The sequence below is a fragment of the Anabas testudineus genome, chromosome 6 (assembly GCF_900324465.2).
Source record: "Anabas testudineus chromosome 6, fAnaTes1.2, whole genome shotgun sequence".
Taxonomy (NCBI): Eukaryota; Metazoa; Chordata; class Actinopteri; order Anabantiformes; family Anabantidae; genus Anabas; species Anabas testudineus.
This window is the reverse complement of record NC_046615.1, coordinates 11,760,367-11,787,622: the sequence shown is the minus strand read 5'-3', so window position 1 is coordinate 11,787,622 and position 27,256 is coordinate 11,760,367. Positions and strand designations below refer to the sequence as shown.

The following is a 27,256-nucleotide window of genomic DNA, read 5'->3' as shown; positions in this document are numbered from 1 at the left end:
AGTATTGCTTTGTTGTTTGGGGGAGAAGGCGGTGTGCTTTGAATGGCCCATTGATTTCAGACGTGTGGAGCCTTTAGATAGAAATCCACACAAACACATGCGCACACGCACACAGAGAGTCTGGGAGGCTTAGCAGAGCCTGTCTCATCTTCCCTGTCTATCCTTTAAGCTGTGCTCTGCTTTCCCGCTAAATGCATGGTGGACTGCTGGGTTGCCCTGGCAGAATGACAACTAAGACTGGTGAGAACAGGCAGAAATCTGTCTCTCCGGGGCTAGCAGGTACTGTAGGACTCCAGTGCTATCCAACACTCTAGCTGCAGGCCGGCTTCAAACCTTCCTGCGTTCTCAATGGCTGCAGAGTGATGATCTCATACATCTGTGTGTATGGACAGTGGAAGGTGAATGAAGTGAAATACAACAGCAGTTATCATTAGGGCACTTTAGTGTTCAACTGGGATGAAGATATAGTCCACCAGCGTGTATCAGCAACACTCCCTGCAGATGTTATTGAATGCTTTGGGCTTCCAGTATTAGATTTTATGTTTCTTAAGAATCATTTTTTCTCATTGAAGCACCGGATTCCTTCAACCATTCCCCCTCCGTACAGAGCCAATTCTCAGTCTTCTGGTATCCATGCAGCTCTCTTTCCCCATTAAGGCTGCAGGGGAGCTGTGGCACTCCTAAGATCTCTAGTGGTCATCCAGTGACAGAGTGGGCTCATTATGGTGTGGAACTCGGGTATGTATACTACAATAAGAGAGAAGGAGACTAATGAGCGGTTAGATCAAGCGCGCTACGGGGAGAGTGTTATGCACTCCCATTAACTAAACCGTTGTAGTAGTAAATTTGTGTGTTTCAACAGGGCAAGGCTGGCTTCTAATTGGCAGGAATGGCAACTTGCTGTTGCTCTGTAATGAACTGTTATGCCACTTTAGAGAGGGTAGCTGTCACTCAAGGAATGGTCTCATCAAATCAAAACTCTGTAGTCTAGAGCGGATTTAATGTTGTTGATGCTCTCTTTGGTGTCTTGTGTGTGTGTGTGTATGTGTAAGTGTAGGGTGAAAAGCGAGATTGAGAGCGATACAGAGGCAAAGAGAAGGGTAATTAGGTATCTTTCCTCACACACCCCTCCTCTATATCTCCCAGAGGGGAGAGGAGCCTCGTCAAAGCACTGTCATGAATTTTTAACAACCTTGTTGGCCTGCTCTCTTAGGAGGTGTGTGTGTGTATACGCATGTGTGTTTGCATGTATATGTTCATAACCAGTAAATCGGAAGGAGAAGTATATTTTCACACATAATTCTGGATGTTTTTACATTAATTTGCTAGACTCTGACCTATAAGGTATGGCGGTTCCTTATGTCAGATCATATAGCTACAGCATCGTGCCATGAAAGAAATGCAGGACCAAAGGAGAGATCTGAAATCAATAACCATATGTTCACACCCAGCTGTTCATGTGTGTTTCATGCTTTTGCAGTGTTGCTGTACTAGACATTTAGAAATTAAACCTATTTTAGAGCTGGTTTGTGTTTATGCACAAGTGATGAAGCTCAGTTATCCTAAAAATATAACATTACAGTTTTCCTCCATTTTTTATATACACAAAAATGGAAATATGGACACATTACTGAATACATGAAGCTATGTATCAACAACAGATTAATAAATAGTATTACTCACGTTGGAGAAACACTTTAGGTTTAGACAGACCTGCAGAGGAATCTGTTGTTTTGTTTGATTGCATTTTGCAATTTCTTTTATCATCAGTTAATCTGAACACTTTGTATCACAGAAACGAACAAATATTGTTTTTGTTGCTTGTTTGTATCTGTGCACTAATTTCCATGTTTGTCATTGTATTTACTAAAGTGAAATTACAGGTTTTTAGCTAACATTTGTGTTGCATATGGAGTAATGTGCACGCTATATGAGACAAAAAATGAAAATGCATGCATTTGAATGACAAACATGGCATCATGAAGCTAAAAAGTGCTGTACATAAACAATTTCCCTCCCATTTCTTTATTCAATAAAAGATTTAGCATTTAAATTATTAATAAGAAATGAAAAATATTTTTTATATGTCGACATTAAAATCAGTGGGGAAATTTGCAATACTTTACCGAATATCATGTACAGTACTGTAATATATGGTACAGAATCCAGTATCAGTTGGGATTATGGCTGCAGTGTGAGCATGTGTTAAGACTACACTTAAAAGTGCTATACTTCACTGAATCACTGAAATAGTTTTAACCACATCAGTGTGTGAAAGCAAACCTCCGCTCTGAATATTTGACGCAATTTACAAATGGAAAACATATGATTCATTACTTACAGTGACAGAACGTGCTATTTTTGTACGTCGTTAGCAGGGTGCGTAATAACTTCATGATCACTATTTTGTGTAAGTGTGTGTCTGCGGCTGGAGTTGAGTGTATAATTAGCCGCTGACAGCTAGCGCAGAGGCGGTAGAGACAGGTCTGGAACAGAGCCCAGGATTGGAGGCCAGAGGGATGGGACTGTTGATCAAGAATGGTACCACTGCCGACAGCAGACACATGGTCGTAGACGCACACATACACATTCATACCCGCACTCACTAAAAGAACGGGATGAAATATTCTTCAGTATCTCCCAGTCATTGGCTCAAGCACAGATCAAACATGCCTGATGTTGTGCACAGTTCAACACGTGCATCAGCTATAAATCTAGTCTATGTCCATCGTTTTCATTTGTTTCTAGGAGTCTGTTGTAACCTTGCTATTGATCCAGTAGTGTCCGAGCAGGACAGACCGGGTTCTTTAGCGTAATTTTGTTCTTTAAAGTCAAACTTTGAGTGAGACTTTTAAAACGTATGCAATACTGTGTTGATTACTTCACACATCAAATGTAAAATGTCAAAATCCGATTCGTGTCTCTTCCCCTTTTTCAGCTGAGGCACAGAGTGCATTGTGCAATTGGAAAGCAATGTTTGAATATGTCACTTTATTCAGAAACGTTTAGTTCCCAGTTAATGATGTTTCAGTATTCAATTGTAATTCCCAAGACGTTCACAGAACAGTTAAGACCACCATCCAGTCCCAGAGTGATGAATATGTACACTTTATTTAGTGCTCACCTTTTTGTTGCTTGTACTTTGTACTTTACATGACTGCGTGTAAATGCGCATTAGATAGAAATTTGTAGAGCAAAGGTGGGGATAATTACATTTATATGTCCCTGTTATTTAGTAATAGCCAATTTGATTGACAGCATCTCAGTTGGGAATCCATTTGCTCTTGATTTTATTCCATGATCTGGCAGCTCTTACATAGTTGAACCCCCCTTTTCTGCTCCTTTCTCTTTTCTCTTTCACTAACACACTAGACTCCTACAGTACAGCCTTTTCATTCTGACATTATGACCACTCTGTGGTTTGGCCTTTAGTGGACAGTGCTGTACCACCGTGATAGCCCTGTAGATTGAGCTTGTGTGAGCGAGATCATAATAATTTCTCTTTCTCCGTGATGGTCTCCATCGTGCTTTCAACATACCCTCTTTTGCTCAGGTTTTCTATAATTAGACGGATGCTGCGAAGGAGCCATTGTGCAGTTTCCAATCTAAATCCCTGTCATATTTCACTCCCCAGAAACTGGCCACAGCTGCTGAGAACTTCCAGATGGAGCATCAGTGGAAAGATGAGTTTGAGGTAATGGACACGAAAATGCAAACAGAAAAAACCTGCATAAGTACATGGATTGCATCTAGTATCTGTAAGTTTTATGTGTGTGTGTATGCTACATGTACACGAGGAGATGCACAGATACACAAACACTAATGGTCATGCTAAATTCACTGGATATACAGTAAACTCACTTCACTTGAGTAGGCTGGATGTGTTTGTGTCAGTGTATTGTTAGCAGTGAATACAGCTCCATTAGTAAATAGGTTTACTGCACATTATACACTCTGTTATGACTCATTATGCCTCTCATTAGAGATGACAGAGACTCTGCTTTCTAAGAACCACAGTGGCAGACAATTATAACAGAGAGGGAAGCAGTGGTCAGGAAACATGTGTGCCACAGAGACGGTTATACAACAGTGTATATGTGTCTAAGCTGTGAATGACCATATTGCCTTCACAATGGCAGGGGAATGCCTCCCCGGAGCATTGCAAATGGCTGCAGGCACATAGACACAGATGTAAAAAGAGGAAAACTCAGCACAGTCAGCTCAACTCATACAGTATTAATTCTTCTAGTAGCATGGACCAGCGTCTTCATTAACATAAAACTGAAGAATTTCTACTGGAATTGCGTGCCAAAAAAAATAAAGAACTGTTTAGGAATGAATTAAGTCTTTCATAAATGTTACACTTCTTTGTGCAACGCCCTAAAGCGTCTGTGTGTCTTGTTTACAGGATAATGAAATTTCCTACTACAACGCAAAGGACAATGTGAGTGTGCTTTCCGTTTTGTTCTCCCTATTTTCCTCTCCTTCCATTTACAACCGTACAGACACGTAGGTCGCACTCAAACATAGGGCCAGTAATATGGCTTTGCTACACAGCACTGTCTCTCTCCCGTGGTGCCCTCCATTTTCCTTCTCCTATCCACCACATTCATATCTTTTTTTTTTTCACTCTCAGTTTCTATCATTGCCTCAGCCTTTTACTGCAATCTCTCCCTCCTTTGCCTCTTCTCCAGGCTTCCTATGTAGCATCCTCTCTGTCATCCCTCCTCCCACCCTCTCTCAGGTGAAGAGGTTTCTACCATGTTTTTCCTCTAATTGACAGATGAGATGTATGAGCTGGCTACACTGTTGCTTTATTAGGAAGCAATTGTTCACACGCTCTCTCCCTACCCCCCTCTTGTTTTTTTTTTTTTCTCTCTCTCTCCACCTCATGTTGTCATTCCCTCTCTACCCCAAATTATTTTCTCCATATCTCATCACGCTTTTCTTCATGGACCTCCCTGTTTGTGCTGCTCTCATTGATGCAAATTGGTGAATGCGCGGTTGGAGTTATAAATCTCCACAAGGGGTATAGACAGCCTGGCTCGGTCCTGCTACTTCTCCCAAGAGAAAAAAAAAGATACCATCAAGTCTACAGTCGATTAGTTCATGCGTTGGGAGGGTTAACATTAACGCGTCAACAGGAGTTGATGAGTAACAGACCGTACTCTGCTTTTAAATTCATTTATGCATACATAAAATAAACAGAACCCTTAAACAGCCAGGAGTAAAATTTACACATAGACCACAATACTGCTTTAACAATGCTAAAAATGTATTATCTCATTGTATTAAGGAATGGTTCTCACAAAGGATAGGGCAGATCTTGAAATATAAGTGTATTTTGTTTCTGTTGTTTTAGAATCTAAGATATTTAACCTCTTAAGACCCAAGCTCTAATTTGATATGCATTTTTAAATTCTTTCTGCTATTTGGGCTTATTGGAACCCAATAGGTATAAAAACTAAGCATCATCTTTTCACAAACATTTTCAGAAAAGACATCATATGCTTACATTTTAACCTAATTATAACACTTTTTTTTTTTATCAACACATAAGACACATATAACAACATTTTGCATTTAAAACTAGCAATGCCCTTTTCTTTACACACCTATTTGTGAAAGGCTGTGTAACAGTTGCGATCAGCTTGCACACACAAGAGCCCAAAATGTGAAAATGTGTGCCAGGTCCTAAGAGGTTAAGTAGGTAACAACACTAAGTGAAAATGAGAATTAGAGGAAATTGGTTGATGTACAGTAGTAGTAGTATAAATAAAACAAGATTAATCACATTCAGAGATAATCTGGGTTTTTTTTTATTACAAAAGTAGCCTAAAGAGACAATAATCAGCAATAATAATACCAATAACCACCAATAAACACTGGATGGTTTCATAATCCTACTAATTACCTGTAGGTGCTACAAAGCTGACACTTTCACTTAAGTTTTAATTTGTATTTTTTGATTTGTATATAATTTGAATGAGAGCGCAACACTAAGAACCTTGAGGTAATCTAAAAGGTTTTAAGTCATAACATCACACAGATAGCTCATGTATTGTTTTTTCCTTTGCTGTTCAGTTTACAATAACTGTGTCTTACAAATATTGACACTTTTTCTGCATATCAGGTAATTGGCAAACATCTTATTTTGTTTGCATTAAGCCTTCACCATATACTTTATTCTCTACTGCTCCATGTCCACACATCACCACACCATTGCACTATGCATTCAGTGCCTCTAATTCCTGCTTCACTTAATTTTATCCATTATAGGCTGTTGAATTATGACACAGTTCTGTCTGATAAGTGTGATCTCGGGAAGTAAAAGGTGTTGCTTTGTGACTTGTGAAGTTATATTGCACAAAAATAAAGGCTTAATATAGCTGGCACTTACGTATAGGTATACATTTTCCATGTGGTTTTATTTTTAACAATAGTGGGTGCTACATAACACAGTTTTAGGAAAAGTTAATGACCGGTGGTTGAATAATGTACAGAAACATAATAGTAAATAATGAAAAACAGCAGCTGGTTAATTATACATCATTGTGATTCTAGTGTTAAACCTATGATCATCACTGTCTGCATCTTGATTGTTTTAACCCAGTTGGATGCAAATGAGACGGAAGGAAGAAAATACAGGATTCGACCAGATTTTAAAGAGGATCCATCGTTTAAACGTTTGACTGATTACAACCACACGGCTGTCCACGTGCCAACTGACATCTATGATGGAGGTGAGTACACACTCACGTACATGCACACACAAACACATACACACACACACACACACACACACACACACACACACACTCTGGTTGTAACCGTGGATACAAATGACACACTAACCCATTATGAAATGCTTTTCACACATCATACTTTATCAAATGTACCTGTAGTATAACAATTTTACAAAAGTAATAGAGTACTGTATAATAGGATGTTCAACAGGAGTCCTGTACTCTACTGTGTCCTGGCCATTACTTGTATCTGTGAGATGTAGTCTAACACTGTGAAATCAGAAATGCTGGTTGCACCACAGAATAAGACAGAAATGCAGTATCACCTGCTCAGTAATGGTGCTTGGTCTGCTAATGCTAACCAAGTAATGCTAAGATGTAAGAGCCATTTAACTGTGCTGTCAGAATTAAGATTATAATAACAGATTTGCATCTGTTACAGCGTGTAACGCCCCCCCTCCCTTTTTTTTTTTTTTATAAAAGTATATTTCTGATCATTTCATCATCGTGTGGTGACATTTAGCTTGAGTTGTTCAGAATAATTTGATTCTCTAGACTCCTTCTGACATTAGCACAGCTCAAGTTGAATGTCAATGACTTATGGATGGTCTGCTGAATATCTTAACTGTGTTCTGAATTATGTATTATATTTGGACAGCTTTCTTTTATTCTATTTTTACATTTCAAGCATTTGGGTAATGTTCTCATCATAGTGTGACTTACAAAAAGAGAGCAATGCAGTGTTCAGTTGCTCAAGAATACAATGATTCATGGTGAGTTTTAACATGATCATCATGCTGCATTGATGCTGTTTATGAATTTTTTTTATGTTTCTATGTGAGAAACAGGCAATCTGTGTGTCTGCATGTGTTTAGATCTTCAGTAATTAGTGTGCAGTGGGGTGTGGTGCGTCAGCAATGACTTGGAGGGACTACAAAGTGGGGTGACTTCCTCAGCATGGCCCTTAGCCTGCTGGGGGACCGTCTGGCCCCAAGGTTATGTACTTCACCTTTCCGGTAACCCCAGAGACAGGGGCATAAACAGAGGATGGAGATGAGGACAATACTTTTAAACTGATTGTGGTATTTTTTGTGCGTTTAAACCGAGACACCTCTGTGGTCATGATCTGAGCTGGTTGCTGTGACTCCTCGCTCTCTCTTTCCGTCAAGGATGCTGTTTATTGGTAGCCTGTAATGAGTATGCATAGATATGCTGAGCTGCTGGGAGCAATCCAAAGCTGAAGTCTGATCTGAACAAGATGAAAGAAACTACAAGTGTGGGTGTGTATGTGTGTGAGAACCCAAAGCTCCGAGCACGCTCTCGTTGTGGAGAACAATCTCGGGTAATGGGAACAAAATAGTTTAGTCTGAGTTTGAGACAAGGTTTTTTTGTATTTAGGTTAAATGTATATATATTTGATGCCTGTGTCAGTTTGAAGTGGCACTATTAGGAAGAAAGACAGAGTCGGCAGATCACGTCTGTGACAACTTGCACACACAAACATGTACCTCTCTTGCAATTAGTGAATTAAATATTGCTTCTACAGTAAGAAACACCTAAAAACTGTGTCCTTCCACTCAGTTCTGCATTTTCGGGTTAAGTCCCTCTCAAGCGGTAGCTGAACCAAATAGGAGTTTGTTTTGTGTCTTGAGTGAGTTGAGTGAAAAATTCATTCTCACATTTCACTGTGGATGCGCCAGCAATTCAGTGCACGCAAGCCTTTAGTAAACCAGGCCTTTAATCTGCTCCCCACATGAATACAAATAACCTGTGTTGTGCGGTGTCAGATATAGGCATGATATGGACACACATGAGGTATATATTTTGTATTTCTGGAGAAAAAAAAAAGAGACACAGGATTCATACATTATTGAGGTTTCAACTCTCCAATTTGATCGCCACCCTATAAATGTTCCAGGAATAGCCTTTGCTCAGCTGAACAAAATTGGATTCTCTGGGTAAAGTGGGAGGCAAGTTTATGAAATCACCTTGTATAGGAAGCACATCACATGTGTGAGATGAGCACAGGATAGGTAACAGACATTCAAGTCACAGAGAGATCGCCACAATTGCCACGTCTGTTGGTCCAAGGACGGAGTATTAGATAAAGAGAGAGATACACAATGCAATAGGAAACAATGGTTGATTTCAGTGGGTTTGTTTTTTTATTAATCACATTAATAACAAGTAGTTTTAGTTTTGTCTTTTAATGTATGTCTTTTTTACAAGGTGATGCAGTATAACCTTCCCCAAAATATTTTACATTCTTAAAACTAAACTTTTATAGATGTTTTATACATTCATATATGATTATTGATGATGGTTATTGACTATCATATACCGTGTGCTGTGTGTTCTGGAACTACTCTACCTTGACGGCTACATCAGAATTGGCTTACAATTTGTTTTTTGCATGACCTAAAGAAATGGGATATGTAGACTGCATACTGTAAGGAAATGGTGACAGGTACAAAAAGGTAAAAAAGTTGTTTTATTCCAAATGGTGAGTGGAACTGAAGGGTACACTGTAAAGACACTGACCACAGATTGGCAGCAGCTGGGCATGATAGTGGATGTGCGGGTGTATGTGTGAGTGTGTGTGAGAGGGGGCAGAGCAGCAAGGGTGTGGCCAGGTGATGTGTGTGTAAGAAGAGGCTGGAAGAGAAAGCATGTATATGCAGTGTGTGTGTGTGTGTGTGAGTGTGTGTGTGTGAGTTAGTGCGGAGCAGCAAGGGTGGCAGGAAGAGACAAAACACACACACACATACATACGTACAAAACAAGGCTGGGATCATGGCAGTTCAGTGCTAAGCTAAGATAATGGGTTGATAAAGGAGTGGAAATAACGTACTATCTAATGTTCTAATGTTATTTAATAGTGAATTAGTTATATTGCACCCCAGATATCCTACTGAGATGAAGTCGTCACTGGGTGTAGATTCAGTGTGGCATCAAAGCCACGCTGGGTGCAGCCTGGGAATTCATTAGTGTCAGTGGCAATATGGGCAAATAGAGGCTACTGTACGCCCCATGAAGAAGCAGTTAAGCTTATTAAATATTATTACTAACTCAGGAGCACTTAAATCTACTGGAAACATTACGAAGTAACACAATACCACTGCTTTGGATATTTTTGTTTGCTTATGAAGCAGTGTATGTTTGTTTGTCTTACTTTACGTCTATGCATCTACTGTGACTAACTGGCTCTTTGGCCATTTCAGCGGGTCTTTTTCATAGCTTTCTACTTACCTGTCAGCCTTCACTCAAAAGTCACACAGTCTATTTGCATTTTTTCTATAATCTAACAGGTGGTTTGGTTGTATTTTCTTCCGATTCAATAAAAAAACACAAAAAACAAATTCAACATTTAATGAGGAAAATACATTGCTGTCTTATGCACACATATTGCATGTTCTGTCTCTGTGTAATAAAAACACGGACTCCTGGCAACTGAGGCTTCATTAACTCTCCCCTCTAGAGGCATGCATGCAAATGAACAGTATTTGCTTTGCACATCAATGAGCCATGCCACACTCAATGCAGGAAACCGATCTATCTCACACCACATGCATTTTTACACTTACACACAGAGATATAGAGACTCCCATAACAGCATATATAGGGCACTATGTTATTACAATTATAGAGAGATGAAGAAAGGAAAGAAGAGAGAAAGAAGAAGAGGAGCAGAGAGACAGGCAGACAGAGTGAAGACAGAGTTGGGGCAGCATATGCTGTGTCCATCTATCACAGGGAATGTTATGTGGCTCTGAGCTGTCTGGGTGCTGTGTCATTACATCCATAATGCCAGTTGCCGTTCACAACACACGCTATCAATCACACACATGCACACACTCACACACACACACACACACACACATAGAGACATTATCGGATGTTTCAGGTAAAATGAAACACTTTAAAATTACTTTAAATTAAATGAAATTGTTTAATTTCTCTCAGTGCAGACCCATTGCTGGTCAGAATACTGTGTCATTTGTTAGTATATGTTGCAGAATATTGGCACTTGCTGGCTGTGTTGGCCTAATATTTGCCGAGGTGTCCCTCTGGACATCCGGAGAGTGGCGACTGATACTGAGAGGATCTGTGTGTGAATGTTAATGAGCATGTTAATCCTGGATGCCCATGTGTCTTTGACAGTCCACAACGCCTTGTGTACATATGTTTTTGACTCTTTGAATCATTAATGGAAAATACACACACACACATAGAGACATGTAGACTTTTGACGTGTATTTGTTTGTTTCCAGCCACCATTGTGCTGAATGAGCTTAACTGGACCAAGGCATTGGAGGATGTGTTTAGAAAGAACAGAGAGGACGACCCAACACTTCTCTGGCAGGTGTTTGGTAGCGCTACAGGCCTGGCTCGCTACTACCCAGGTAAAAAAAACAAAAAAAAAAAAAGGTGTTTGTCTGCTGTAGCTTTTCATATCACACTGAAGCTGTGTGCGTCCTTTCTTACCAAAACAGAGGGACAATCTACTGATTATCATTTGGTTGACCTGAGATAGAGCATGTGGCTTTTAATCATAACTACAAACAGCCCGTGAATGTATTCATGAGTTTAGTTTGTCCTGCCTTCAGTGAGCTAATAAGCTCAATAAATAATCGGTATTGCTCAACCTGCACTGATGTTATATGTGATGCCATAGATACTGTCACGCTATCTTTAACTGCTTTAGTCTAGTGCTGCTCTCTGCTGCAAGTGTTTTCTCTGCCAAGCTATTTCTATTCATGAGTTCCCCTGTCATCATTGACTCTATATAGCTTTATGGGAAAAGTTTATGTCTAATATTCATGAATTTTCATTGGGCCTGAATTTATTCCTCTTTGTTCTTTGGCATGATAGGCAGTCACACACACTCTCACACTGGCTTGTTTTCACGGTGCCCCTCACTAATAGCATACAGATAGAAGGCAACTGATCGTTGTCAAAGCAAGAGAATCCAGTGCTCGGCGCTTTGCAGCTCGGCTGAATATTTTATCTTATTTCCCTGCTGTTTACCTCTTTATGAATAATTTTAGTGAGCAGGAAACATGATGTAGATGTAGATGGTGTAAGGATTCCATCCAACAAGCCAACTGTCTTTATGAAACAAACACACGCATTTTTTTCTATCCTCCCTAAATGTGGCCTCTCTTCTCTAAACAACAACGACAGCGATTCCACATTCCTGAGCTGAATAGGACATATTGCCATATATTTGTAGACCAGTCATGACTTCACATGTGTCAGAAACGGGATCAACATAGGAATGTGTGGTTATAGCGAAATAATAATCACACATTCAATCTCTTTTTTCAAAGCTTCTCCCTGGATGGATGCTCGTAAAACCCCGAGCAAAATTGACTTGTATGATGTCCGCAGGAGGCCATGGTAAGAAATGTGCCACAAATACAGATGAAGTATAACACGCTGTTGGTCAGTATTCAGGCCGACGATTTGTATCTTGATGTACTCTGGTCCATATGTTTATGATAAGACTGTTTATGTAGCTGCTTGTTTAGCTGTAGGTGTTTTAGACCAGTTCGTGTCAGTGAGTGCAGTGCTTATAATAATATATACATATTGCTTATGTAATGCTTAACATACATGTTTTATCTTCTTGCTTATATTTGCTATTTCATCTGTACATCACTGGTGTTGATCTTTATGTACTACTATTATGTAGAATGCGTGTATTTCAGTGCATTTTGTCTTTTTATTGATTGACATCTATCTAGGTATATTCAAGGAGCTGCCTCGCCCAAAGATATGCTAATCCTCGTAGACGCGTGAGTTACAATATGACCTCATTGATCCATAACCTTTCTACATCAGTCATGATTTCCCCTGATTATAATGCATGCGCTCCCAGATTTGCCACATAATCTAATTCATTTCCCAAGGAAGAAGCCTTTCTAATTACATTCAGTAAAATCTCACAGGACAAGAATTGAGCTGACAGATTGCAGTGAGAAGCTGTCAGGTGTTGTTTTTTTTTTTTTCTTGCAGGAGTGGGAGTGTGTCTGGCTTGACTCTCAAACTGATCAGGACCTCCGTCAGTGAGATGCTAGAGACTCTGTCTGATGATGACTATGTCAATGTAGTTTATGTGAGTATTACTAAACCTTCCACTTGCTGAGCGCTGGGTGATCTGTTTGTGTGAGACAACAGGGGGCATGATGCATGCTGAGAAAAGAGACTGAGTGACAGATTCAGTTATGTGTTCATGAATGGGCTTATACCCATTCATGAACCTTGAGATATATTTAAAGTGGCCATATTATAGCATTTACAAGCTTATTAATGGCAAATCCATGTTACAACGTGTATTTATGTAGCAGCTTATCTGGACTTGAGAGTCAGACAGCTCTGTGTTCATTGGCCAGCTTGGGGAAGACTTCTGGTGGGCCTTCCTGGAATACAGACTATAAACCTTTCAGCTAACCAAGTTAGTAGTTAGGTAGTGGAAAGAATGTGGGCAGGGTTAATAGAGACAAAATCTAACTTCACACCCATCACATCACACTGTGTAGCAGCAGACCTGTCCATGTCCATGCTGACCATTCCAACATTAAAACTACCAGGGAGTATTGTGGCTGACTACGTGTTTAACTGAAGCAGGCAGGTGTCAGCGACTCCTGTACAAAGTTTTGCGATTACAGGTTTGCAAAAGTGGACCTGTCTGAAAGATGCTTGGACACAGTGGGGATTTGCATTTTCAAAAGAACAGAAGCAAATGATTGGTTAGAAAAGAAAACAACCTGCGGTGCTTTCAGATGGGGACTGGGATTGTCTGCCAAAAATAAGAAATGGATTTCATCTTGTTTATTCATCATGTTGTGCTGAACAAAGATCTCATCATAATTTCTGTCATAATATATTTTTTAAATTATGCTTTTAGTTCAAACTTAGCAATTAAGGAAGCCTTCGTCGACAAAAAGTTATCGTCAAAATGTTTGTTGACAAAATTAAAACACTGAGCAGCTGGTTGTATAGGAGCCCAAAACAGATGGTCAGTTATAGATGTTCATATCAAAGTCACGGTGCATTTAAAAAAAATATATAACATTTTGATGGTACATAGTATATATGTAACCACGAAATGCGTAATATGACCGCTTTAAAAGACCTGAAGATGTTGCACACATGCATACACATACACACACACACACCCATACACACAGAAACACAAGACAGACAGAAAGATGGATGACAAGTAATGAAATATAGATTTCTGTCAGGTCTGACCACCCTGCTACAGACCTTTAATGAAATATCCACTGCTCCATTTGGTGTGCAGGATTAAAACCTGCACTACATGGCCCTACCCCACCTCCTTACCCATGTTTGTGTTTATGTGTGTGTGTGTGTGTGTGTGTGTGTGCTGTGTGTACATTCCCACTGCTCCTGAAGGAATTAAAACTGCACCTCTGACTGGAGTGAACCCTAAGAAATACCCATTCATCACCCTCTTGGTCTCTCTATCACATTTTCTTTACTCCATTGAATCATGCAATTCCTCTCAGCATCTCAACGTAGAGCTCCATCCATCTCAGTGTCAATGAATGATCTCTCTGTACACACCGAGCACGTCGTCTTTCATACACGATACCCCGACTTTCTCGGTTTTGCTGCTTTGACTGTCTTTGCTTCATTCTTTTTTTTTCATTTCTCACTCATCCCCTGCTCCCCCTCTCTAACTTTTCATTCTTTGACCATCTATCCCAAGCCCTCCACGCTTGTGATTACACTCAGAAAGAGCCAATCAAGACACTGTTTGATGCGTAGATGGGTGCCTGTGGAGGTGTTTATTGAGATGGGTCTTTATAGAGATTGGAGCTGTCTTCGTTCTCCTTGCACAAAGACAGCCATTCAGAGTCTGTTTCCTCTCCTTGGGGACCCTTTGTCTTGGACGCAATGTATTCTGTTTCACGGTGGACTTGTGATTCTGCAAAGATGTTCAATTATCGGAATCTGTCAGGGACCTCAGTGTGTGTTTGTGTGCGTCTAAGAAAGTGAGACAGAATGAGAGATTAGTTCAAAAAGTGAAGCTTTGACTTAAAACTTTTTTTGTGCTTTGTTTGACATGTTTTCCTGCTGTCTTCTAAAACTAAAGCGCAGTGGCTGTCCTGCATTACTGGGAGCCAGATCCACAGCATCACTGGATGTGTTGAGTGCTAAAGAGACCATCTAAATTAAAACTTACAATTAGGTCTAATATTTGTAGCTTTAACAAAGAGTTTAGATGGTAACATCTGAGATCTGGGAAAACAGAGATATTCCTATAATGACATTGAAAAGTGTAGGATATATGAACAGTTGGACTGTAGGCAGGATGTCAACAAGCCAACAGTTTGGTCAGATTATCCTAATCACATTATCTGATGCTAAAACTGTGAGTAATGGTGACTGTAATGGTGATACTAACCCTATCCTGAACAGGACAGCTATACAGTATCTGTGCACAACAGTGAGAAGTACAGTATCTCAGTACATCATAACCTACGATAGCAGGTTATGATGTACTAGAATCACCCAACCATTTCCTTCTATTCTGTGACTGTTATATCAGTAAGCAAACTGTCAGTGGTGTTCATTTTGTTACTACCGCACCAAACTCATTTCTCTTTCTCTGTCACCTTCTATCTTTAACTGTTTCCCTCTGTCATTGACATACACACCACCACACCCACAGAGCCCCGTGTCTGGCCCTCTAGCTGTTGTAATCTGACACTAAATCATTAATCTCTGATATTACCCATAAATCCCTCCTCATTAACAGTAGCCCAGGGACTAAGTTGGCATTTGGTCATGGAAGATGCTCACACACTTCCTCAACAGCTGCTGTAGGTCAGAAGAATCCTGCAGGCTCTTCCTTTCTACTCTTTCTGTCCCTGTCTATGCTCATCCTCTCTATTTTCTTTCTCGCTTGTGGACTTGCTTTTTCTCACCCTCCTTCCACGCTGAGCCTCAGTCACATTTATCCAGTCTGTTCAGCCGTGTTAGTCTGTGCCAGAGTTGCTAGCCAGCGTCAGTCTAGTGGACAAGCCAGAGCAGCAAACCAGAGTAACAGACAATCCGGCGGGATTAAGGTTTGAAGATTAGCCATCTCTCTCTTGTGTCATCCCTAATCCATTCCCAAAGTCGGGACCATCACACACACAGATAAAAGAGCTGTTATAATAGGCTCACAAGGGATGAGTAGAATTTGTAGTAGTTACTGTAGTATTTGTGCGCAAGGTCAATAACACGGAATAGCAACAATGCATATTTTTGGAGTAATTGCACAATGTGTTTTTTTTATTTCTTGGAAAATAGTTCCTTTCTATCTCATGATTGACGTGTCACATGCAGCATAATATGATTTTCTACGAGTGATTCACCTTTTCACTCCCCTGCTTTTAAATCCCGTATTCACACAATCCCCTTTCTCTTTTTTTTTGTCCTCTTGCTCTCACTTTCTGCTCCTCACCCTCCCACATCCCCATCTCACCTTCCTCACGTCTGCTTTTAATAGATTGTGTGATAAAAGATCTCCGTCTGCTCCACGTGGGCAATTATGTGAACTTCCATTGTGGCGGTGTGCGTTTGCATGTGCTAATGTGCTGTTGCCTTGAATCAGTCTTTTTTTTTCAAACTGCAGAAGTCGTGATATTGCCTTACAGTTCAGTAGAGATGTGTGTCTCTGTTACTGTCAGTCTAGGAACTTCAAGGCTGTCTGGCTCATTGGAAACGCACACGTACGCCCATGCACGCATGCGGTCAGGCCTCCTTTTTTTGCCTCCATGCTTGTCCGTGTAGATCAGTGTTTTCAGACGCCCTGTTGGTCATCTCACATAGTCACATTGATTAGCTGGGATCGATGAGGTGCAGTATTGTTTTAGAAGAGTTCTGCAACACGATAGATGTGCTGCTTTATTACTTTGCTGTCCCATGTCCTTCATGCACTATTATTATTTATTATTTTCTGTTATATAATCGGTACTCTGTCATTTATTCTTATTGTCATTGTGAGCTCATTTAAAACGTCCTTTCTGCCCTTTCACTCTAGGCCTATATAAAAGCTTTTGTTCACCTATACACCCTCCGTCTGACTTGAAACACAATTCTGTATAACATAGAAGGAGGCGAGCGTTTATTTAACGTTGGATGGAGTCTGCGAGCATATGCGTGCTGTAGGTTGGAAATGAGGAGGTCTCACCTTTAAAATGAATGTGGTGTTGCTGCCTAACCTTGTTCTTATATAGCAGAATCTTGTTTCCATGGGTACCAAATCGTTGAGCTCTGAGAATGTGAAGCAATTAGTGGAGCTTGATGAATGTGTCTGTTTACCACTGCCTGATAACAGCAATGGCCAGGTGGGAGTGTTTGTGTGTGCATCTGCGTGCTGGGTTTCTATACTTTGGCACATATACACATATGTTGTGATCGTATGAAACAATATGCAGGTCCTAACTCTTTGCCTCTATTTACAAGTTCAACACCAGGGTGAAGAAGACGGCGTGTTTTGACCATCTGGTTCAAGCCAATGTGAGGAACAAGAAGCTGCTGAAGGACGCTGTACAGAACATTACAGCGAAAGGGATCACAAACTACACAAAAGGCTTTGAGTTCGCTTTTGAACAGCTCTCTGCGGTAAGATTTTCTAGTTTTCATTTTTTTTTTTCCATAATGAAAAAGCTCCCCCAAGTGTACCTGAGCACACAAGAAGCTTGGAGTAAGTTTTGAATGGATGGCATCTTTGGTGCTGCCATGGGTTCATCAGAAGCAGAGTATTGTCTTTTACTGCCATCTGCTGGTTCAATGTGTAACCTCAACTCATACTGTCCAGGCACTGATGAACTACTACTTAAAGGCTTTAGGTTGTATGTGTGGCTTAGTTTGAACCAGATCTTTCTCTGGATGTTAGTGATGTTGCATCATACACATGCACCGTAGATTTCATGCAAATCAACTGTGAATATCGCTTCGAATCACTGGTTGTGGAGATACTTTTTGACATGGACTGTTGTTATGGTTTTGATTTGATGATGGTTATAAATAAATTTCTTGTGTACTTCTTGTGCTAGTCTAATGTGAGCAGAGCAAACTGCAACAAGATCATCATGCTGTTTACTGATGGAGGAGAGGAAAGAGCTCAGGCCATACTGGAGAAATACAATGCTGACAAAAAGGCATGTAGATGACATACACACACATACACACACTGGGGTATATCATAAGTGCAGTGTGAATTGCTTGCTTTTATCTATGTGGGTGTGCTCAAGTTTATGTTAGACTCAGCTTTTTGGAGCTCCCTTTGGGTTGAAACTTCCTTGTGTACATCCTCTTTACCCAAAGGTTTATGCAGAGTGCAGATGAGGTTTTCTGCAAATTGTGTGAAACAAAGACACTCTTATTGCTTGCAATGCAATGCACATGCACAAGAATGTGAGACAGTGGTACCCACACTTCAGAATCATTTATTTATTTATATGAAATTCATTGCATATTTCAGTTTCAGACACAAATGTTTGATGTATCACATTGTGTTAAAAGTTGAAACACAACCACTGTTTCATTTAAATTATCTAATAGATAATTACTTACTATAAGTTACCGTCTACTCGCAATAATGAAAGACATCTGTATGTATGTGCTGCTACAGCACTATATTAAGTCAAGACTATCGTAAGTTAAGTGATAAAAATGAATTGAAGGGGGGAGTGTCTCATTTATTCTATCAGCATTATAAAGAATATGAATTAATAAGAGAAAGGTTTGAGTCAAAATAGTGTTGAGTTTACTTTTGTGCTTCAGGTGAGGATCTTCACCTTCTCAGTTGGACAACACAACTATGATAAAGGACCCATTCAGTGGATGGCCTGTTCCAACAAAGGTACAGCACAAATCATCACACACATCATCACTGACTGACTGTCTCCTTGTTGCAGTTCTTGTATTGCATTAAGTTATTCTTAATGTAATACAGGTACTAAACTGTAGATTATATCTCCAGGGTTTTTACTGTGTTTTCAGATGGCTGAGGTTCTGTGGGGGAGGGAGGAGTTTCAATATGATACAGTATGATTAAGAGTCAACTTAATCTGATTCGATAGATATTCAATTTTAATTTTAATTGCTACAAAATTGAATGTTTGTTTTTTTGCACTGTTGGTAACTAAATGCACTCACTTAAATGCACTCAGCTACAATTCATAAGGTATTATTGTAAGTTATTGTAAATATTTTTACATTGCTACATGTATTGGCAGCTTTGGTTAATGTGCAAGTGTCAATTCTTGATACAAAATACTGTACAATCAAAAATAAATAATGACGTATTGCTGTGGATTAAACAGCTGTTAGTACCTAGAGTCGTCCAAATCTGCTCCAGCTTTAATACCTGCAAGTATGGTAAAGTAATGTGATGTTTACCTATGAATGCATCGACAATTATAATCCAATAATATGAATATTTTGCATCTTGAAATAGATTATTCTACAATACTAATTCACTATTAATTTTCTCTTTTTTAGACACCCTAACTTAAGCCTATATGAATCAGAGTATCTCTCCCACCACTCCCGTGTTTTGACACTAAAAACTTGCAGCAGTAAAAACCAAATACCCAAAACATGAAGTTTTCTTTTTTCAGCAGGACTATGTGAGTCTGGTGCTTCCGCTTATCATTCAGTGCTTTGAGGCATTTTCACTGAAAAGCTACAGACTCGGTGTATTACATCATTTCCAGACTCTTCATCACTTGCCTGAATCCTCCATTTGCAACATCACTATAGCACTGTTACTTCACATTTACATGTACTTGCCTCCAGCTGGCTGCTCTGCTTATAAGTTCACTGTGACCGTTGTTGAAGTTTTTGCTCCTGATGGAACACCTTGTCGCCTTCACATGAGTAGGGACGTTCAATAGTCCCAGTGTAGCTGTGTAGCTGTCTCTGCATGTTTGGCACACTGCTGTTTTATCAAGAGTGTCTTCATTGTTTTGGTGGAATCTGAAATACCTTTTGGATTTAGTTTGTAAGTTTTAAAGTTTTTCTTTAGCTGGCTTCTAGAAGTTGGCATGTGATTGGATGCCAGAGGTGTTTGCTTTTGAGAATAGTTTTTACACTTATTCTGATATGTTGACTAAATACTTCTTATTAAAAGCCTTTATACTTTATTTGAACCCTCAGGTGGTCCAAGGGTTCTATAGTGCTGTAGTGTACATGTATAATAATGAAAATATGGTTGATGATGATCATCGTCATGTGAATTGATTATGAAAATGTTATAATAAGCCTCATTGTCTCCTGCCTTGCTGAATCTATCCATCATCTCCTAAAAGGTTTATTTCTTCTATTTCTTATTTTTGCAGGTTACTTTTATGAGATTCCTTCGATCGGAGCCATTAGAATAAATACACAGGTAATTTATTATTTTCTATACTTTGTTCTTCATGAAAACAAAGTGGGAAATAAAAAAATATTGTTTATACAATTTAGGAGTATCTGGATGTCTTGGGGAGACCCATGGTTCTCGCAGACAAGCAGGCCAAACAAGTCCAGTGGACTAACGTGTACCTCGATGCTCTGGTATTGCATTACTTATTGTGTCCTAATTGGATGATATGAAAATAGCTGATTTTATATTTTAACTTTACTGAGTTGAATGATGCATTTGCTTGTGTCTCTATCAGGAACTGGGCCTGGTCATCACAGGAACGCTCCCTGTCTTCAATAAAACCAAAACCAGAGATGACAGGAATGGAGAGGTGCGGTGTAGAAGCTACATGTTTGAAAACCCTGTGTCAGGACGTGATAATAATGTCTTCCTTTTCTTTCCCGCACTTTGTCTCAGCATCAGAATCAGCTGATTCTTGGTGTAATGGCGATCGATGTATCTCTGCTTGACATCAAGAAGCTCACACCACGCTTCACAGTGAGTTTACATATGGTATCACGTGCATGCAGACAATAAGCTGTCGTCAGTTTTACTTTTCTGACTCTCTCATCTGTGACTTGGAGTAATTAGGGAATGACATGATTCCATGTAGCGTTCTCAGCACAAAGATTTCCTCTGTTCACCATCTTTTCCACCAGATTGGACCGAATGGGTACTACTTTGCCATTGACCCCAATGGATATGTCCTGCTGCACCCCAATCTCCAGCCAAAGGTATGACATCTGGCCCTGTGTGTAACTTTTTGTAGCTCAGTGGGTCCATGTGTTGAAGCCTTATATTTTCCACATAGTGACACAACAACTGAACTAAAATAGATATGTAAACCCAGCAACAACTGATATATACTGCATGTTTAAGAATGAATTGAATGAGGGAAAACAATCAATGTGGCAAAAAATAAAAGAAATGTCTTTTAAAGTGAAACCAGTACACACAAGTTAGAATTGAACTTGCACCATGGAAATATGAGATACTGCTGTTTATATTTTCTATTATAAATAGATTAAATTTTTTGTAATATATAACAAATAATACACTTTTAAAGTAGCTTCTAGCTTGCTTTTAACTAATTTAATTGCCCGTTGGTTTACAAGGCTCGAGGTTGAAATATGAAGGAAATTCCCAGCATTTCCACGAGCCACCAGCTAATGTGCTAACATGCCACTTATCATACCAATTTTGTTCCGCCACATTTGACCTGCCATAGGCCCGGAGTAGTCCCTAATTCCTCATATAAATGCAACAGGACTTCTAGCCACTGGCAGGCATTAAGCTGCGACCCAGTAAAAATTAGCCATGACCCCTCAAGAGGTTCCAGCCTTTTCTTTTAGTAAACCCCGCCGCTCGCTTCATTCAGCCTGAGGCGAGGAGGCTCTGACAAGCTACTTAGAGGCCGTGTGCTGCTCCAGGACTGGGTTCTGTGTCTGAGGTCATGATGTTCAGGGCAGCACCTCCCTAGATATGAAAGACTGGAACCTGGGAGACACACACTCACACACACACACACACACACACTATCAGTCCAATCCTCCACTATCTAATCCATCAAGATTAGCCCTACCGTACATGCATTGTAAGTTCAACGTGCAGAACTAACCGATATTTTACATCTCGTTTTGTGGGTTGTATTGGCGCGGTAATTCATATGTTGAAATATGCCCAACACAATCTTAAGTAAGACTGGAATATTTAACTCAAAGCTGCATATGTGTGTATGTGGTGAAATCATTTTCACAATGGTTTTGAGTTACAGTTGGAATTAGTGCACTCTGTGTAGTACATATTTTTTCCCCCTCTTGATTATGGCTGTGCTAAACTTTGACATCAGCCCCCACAATGTGAGATTTTGCAGACTTTCACATTAATCTTTCTGTAATTTTCCTAGAAAAGAATTCATAACAGGAAGCTCAGGCTCAATAATAAGTATGCTGTCACTTTTCATGAGGTGAGACAAAGTAGAGGTGCAGTGCTGTAGACTGAAGAAGTAGGTAGTCGTGTAGTTTTGTGTACCGCAGTCCTATAGATGGAGTTTTTCTATAACACCAGGGTTCTTTATAACCCTGGTGTTATAGAAAAAGAGGCATATACATGCATAAAGGCATTGTCAGAATTACTTCAGTTCCATGTAGCATGCAAGCAAGACAGCATTGTTATTATTAATAACATTTTCCTATCTGCCCTGAGTGCTGTGTGTATGTGTAAGGCTCGGAGGCTGTCTGTCAATCACCCATTGTCTCATTGAATCAGTCTAATGGGAGATGGTGTGAATACTGATGGCAACCTTGGGCCCTTTGAACGTGTTCGTTCTCTTTCTTTCTTACTGTCTTCCTCTCTGTCTCTCTCCCAGCAGTGGATCTATCTGTATTTGATTATGCTTCTCAATATTTCATGTTCATCACATTAGCGACCCCTGATCCCCTCTTGTTAGATCCCCTTGTTGCAGTAGTGTTTTTATTTTTGATCCGACGTCCCAGTTTACCTCAACAAATCTCCTGCTGATTCTCCCCTATTCGCTTTCTTATTCTCGTTGCTCCTCACTCTCTAATCCTCATTTGATCTTTTTCACTTTTCTCCTCACACCATCCAGTCTTCCCGTTTTTGTCCTTTTCATATGCTCTCCTGTCTTTCTGATGTATGTTTGATGTATCAGTTTGTATCGCACAGTGTTGTACCTCTTGATCTTTTATTCTTTCTCTTCTCATTTTTATGTCGAGGTGCTTCATCTTCATCCTCTTTCTTTTTTTTCTTTTTTTTTTTTTTTTTGCTGCTCCATTTTATTTCACTTACCATCAAATGTAAGGAACTCAACTTATACTATTCAATTGAGTATTTCATTTATAGCTGTTTTGTCCCTGTAGCAACTCACACATCATTAATTAGAATTTTATATAAAACCTTAAGCGTCACTGTGACTAAAGCAAAGTTTATTCCACATTCTTTTGCTGAAAAGCATATTTATTTATTTTCAAGGTTAGCTTTTGCATATGTCCATACAAAAAAAAAAAAAAACTAAACAAAAAACTTGCATGCTTTTACCACATCACCCCACATTTCGAGAACACTGTGGGGGACAAACTAGTATCAGATTCCATGTACTGCTGTTTTATAGAGAAGCACTAGATTACTGCTACTATTTTATACCATCATAAAGCCACTCAGACGTATAGGGTTTTTAAGAGAGGACATTAATAGGGTCCAGTGTCACTTTGTATCAAATCTGATTCAGCTGTCTGGTGTCACAGATGTGTTGTCAAAATGCTGCCATATGGTACCCTTCTATTTTTTATGTTCTGTATTTTATTAAATTCATGTGTTAGGGAAAATTATAAGCAATGCTCCTGAATTAAACACAAAAGGACGCTGTGGCTCAAATGTCCGACGTTATTTAATGCAGCGATAGTACAAAGATGCAGAGTGATATTTCTCTCTTTGGCTGATAGCCATGGAAAGAAACCATCTATGAATAACAACTGTAAAATGGTCCATTGCATTTTATAATATTTTAGTCTATCAACTCAACAGGCTTTAGATAAAGTGGTATGGATGGGGGTTATTATATAATAAAAATAGCTTTCAGGCTAATTCAGGATAAAGAGTTCTTCTATCTTTTGTTCACATTGATCCTGTTAGGTGCCATTAGATTTTGTTTAAGCATAATACTTAACTTCTGATTGAAATACTATTCATCATCCTCCCCACAGAATCCGAAATTCCAGGAGCCTGTTACCCTCGACTTTCTGGATGCTGAGCTGGAGAATGACATCAAAGTGAAGGTATGCAGATAGTTAGAGTCCCCTTACCAAACACACACACACACACACACACACACACACACACACACACACACACACAAATCCACGTTAAGTTACAGTCCAAGTGAGTTGAATATACTTAGAGGCACATATCCAGGTACCAGATGTCTCATGCCTCCTCATAAAGCTATCATCATCACTTCCTGGAAGAGATTTATTTAGTGTCCCTGAGTCATTACTATGAGACAATGCTGTATAATGTTTGCAAATCACCTGATACTAAGTGAATCAGATCCACTGATACTGGAACTGTATGTTTCTTCATCTCTCTGTAGATCAGGAGAATGATGATCGATGGTGAGATAGGAGAACGCACCATTCAAACGCTGGTGAAAACACAGGATGAGGTAAGAGAAAATAATAGAGAGGCTTAGCGGGTGAAACCGGAGCATGTTGGGGAACTTTATACTATGTTTGTTTGGATCCTTTTTTGTACAGGACCCTCATCATACTTCTGCTCGTTAGCTGTACACAGTTTTCTCAGATCTTATAAAAAAATGTGATGTCAGATATTTTCAGTGCTCCATTACATTTATTGTATGGAGGGCAAAGAAAGACTTCTGCAATATCAATAGATTATTCTCACTATAAAATTATTTAGCCAAATGATAAAGATCCTAAGGCATTTTTATTATCCAACATTTGTCTCTTAAACTTCTCCACATAAGGCTTGTTGCCTTTTAATGTTACAATTAAAGTTTAAGTTATAAACCTTATCCTTTCCACTTTTTCACATTCAGCTTGTCATGTTGTATTCTTGTTGCTACAAGAATACACTGATCACTCATGTTTGCAGTAATTAATATCCTCCCACAGTGAAGATATTATATATCAATCCAAAATAAAGACAGAGAGAGATTTGTTTTAAATGATATTCACATATTTTTTAATATTCCGATTTGTTTTGGAATAGTATTCAGTACAATATTCAATCTATTTACATTAGCTTTACATAACTATTTTGAATTCCAATTTCTTTGTGTATCATCTTTGGCAGAGGTACATAGATAGAGGAGTCAGGACCTACACATGGGCACCAGTCAATGGGACGGATTACAGGTGAGCGACCCATATCAGCATTTTCTTTATTAATATTCTCTGTCCCTTCACTAACTACTGAGAGCACTACTGTTGATGGAGGACACCATTTAAGCCAACAGGGGTCGCTCTCTTGTTTGTAACATCTGGCTCTGCTTGGATAATGGGGAAAACATTTAAGAGACTTTCTTTTTTTTTTATGCATTTCACTAAACATGCAGAATAGCATGCCCTCCTGGAAAACATTTAAACTTCAATTAGTTGTGTATTTTGATTGATGGAGCTTTTCAATAACCACATGCATCTAAAGCTTTTGGAAAACATGCAGATGACCTCCAACTATAAAATTCAATCATCATCACTCTGTGTGCGATTGTCTTTTTTTTTCTTTGCAGCCTGGCTCTTGTTCTGCCTAAATACAGTGAGCACTTCATTCAAGCTAAACTGGGAGATGACATGAAACAAGCTATGTGTGAGTATAGCATACGCCCTCATGAATGAAAATCTGCAAACAAATCAATTAGACTTAATTTTGCGTGTGCAGCACAACCAGTTCCCTTGCTTTACTTTCTTTAGGTCACACTCTTAAGTATGTCCACTTGTTTTGTATTTCTCGCTCCTAGCTGGAACCACAACCACTCCTTTGTATTTTCTGCTCAGATCAGCAGATCCCCACAGTGCTTTTTCTTTGTAGTTCAACCCAGTGGTCAGTCTCCCTGCACTCCCACACACACTCATCCACATGCTTTCCCTCTCCCAGACCCAGCCCAGAGCATCGGCTCTTTTGATCTTGCCTACATTTTGCTCTTCTGCTTATTTACTCCCCATGTCTGGCCCTCCTTCTGGCTTCGGAGAAGATGAAACCTCTCTCACCTCGTCTCTCTGCTCATTATCGCCTCTTCTACCAAAATGTTTTTCTTCTGCCTCTGTACCATTTTGAAGACACTCACTGTCCCCTTTATTAGGTACACCTGTGCAATCTAATGCAATCCAATACAGCAGCTGTGCCATGGATTCCACTTTACAACGTTATGATTTCTTCATTTTTGTTAAAACTGTCTATTTTATTTATTATTGAGATGGTGGAGTCGTACTGGAGTGCATATTAGTAAGAGGTATTTCTATTGTTTTGGCCAGTCTGTTTACAAGAATGAGGGGGCAGAGCTGCTGAGTAAAGTTGTACTTAATGAAGTGGCCAGTGAGTGTATTCTTTTTTCAGGCTGCTGAAGAAGAAGAATTGTTGTTTCTCTGTCTATCTCGCTGTTTTTCTGTCTACTTCTTGAATCTGTGAACCTGCTCTCACCTCGTTCTTTCTGTTCCTGCTAATAGCACTCTCCCCTCCATCCTTTTACTTTCTTTCTTTCTTTTTTGATTTGTTCATGCTTTCAAGGCTGTTTCACTGCCTCCTAATGGCTCGGTCTTAGCAAATAGCTTCTCATAATTTTCAAGGACAAAACTCTTTCGTGTGCTTACATATATGTGCATCTATACGCTTTGTACAGTTCTTTGATTTGATTCTGATCAAACCTGTTCTCTCCTGTCTTTCTTCTACACTGGATTTTTACAGCTTCTACTTGGGGCAAGTACTCACTCATTTTGTGTCCTATGTTGTTCTCATGATTGTCCTCCACATGATTGCATCCATTTTAAGATGTATTTAGCATATGTACAGCTTTGGATAGACAAATTGACAAATGGATGCACTATGAACTATGAATTATAAATGCTAATGATTACTTTACTGAAGTATGGGTTGGTGTCCACTTTGATCAATGGATATAATTAGTAGAAAACTACTAGATTCAGCCCATAGCTGTCTGGCTTTATTGGAAGTTTTAATGTGATGCCCCAAACGATAAACTGCTAATGACTCAGTTATTGTCTCTGCTGTAACTACTATGTCAACTTGCCATAAAGGCTGTCACAACATTTACAGGCCTCTTAAGGAAAGTACCACACCATACCTTTCTGCCACAGACTACTCTGATAGGGAGTTTGGGACTCTTAAGTTCTCTGTACAGCCATCTAGAGTTTCACAGTGGAGCCGGACCACCAATACCTAGATCCACCTTATAACGTTCCTACAGTAGGTGGTTCCTGCCGTCACTTGTCCTGGTAATATAATAGGGAGAGTCCCCAACCATGGGTGGGACAGATGCACTTATAGCAGGAATGCTGTATCTGTTGAATAAATGACCTAATACTAA

General features: G+C 39.5%; 1 protein-coding gene across 1 annotated transcript in view; it reads left to right on the top strand.

Annotated features, from left to right (window-relative positions):
* LOC113166468 (voltage-dependent calcium channel subunit alpha-2/delta-1) overlaps positions 1–27,256 on the top strand; it is a 51,551-nt gene that overhangs the window by 10,942 nt on the left and 13,353 nt on the right. The window contains exons 4-22 of the mRNA XM_026366607.1: positions 3,635–3,694; positions 4,409–4,444; positions 6,614–6,743; positions 11,018–11,149; positions 12,077–12,146; positions 12,494–12,544; positions 12,765–12,864; positions 17,232–17,390; positions 17,825–17,929; positions 18,555–18,633; positions 20,114–20,163; positions 20,241–20,330; positions 20,435–20,509; positions 20,596–20,676; positions 20,838–20,912; positions 23,901–23,972; positions 24,287–24,358; positions 25,009–25,070; positions 25,445–25,521. Coding sequence (XP_026222392.1) covers positions 3,635–3,694; positions 4,409–4,444; positions 6,614–6,743; positions 11,018–11,149; positions 12,077–12,146; positions 12,494–12,544; positions 12,765–12,864; positions 17,232–17,390; positions 17,825–17,929; positions 18,555–18,633; positions 20,114–20,163; positions 20,241–20,330; positions 20,435–20,509; positions 20,596–20,676; positions 20,838–20,912; positions 23,901–23,972; positions 24,287–24,358; positions 25,009–25,070; positions 25,445–25,521 — 1,576 coding nt within the window. The remainder of the gene's footprint in view (positions 1–3,634; positions 3,695–4,408; positions 4,445–6,613; positions 6,744–11,017; positions 11,150–12,076; positions 12,147–12,493; positions 12,545–12,764; positions 12,865–17,231; positions 17,391–17,824; positions 17,930–18,554; positions 18,634–20,113; positions 20,164–20,240; positions 20,331–20,434; positions 20,510–20,595; positions 20,677–20,837; positions 20,913–23,900; positions 23,973–24,286; positions 24,359–25,008; positions 25,071–25,444; positions 25,522–27,256) is intronic.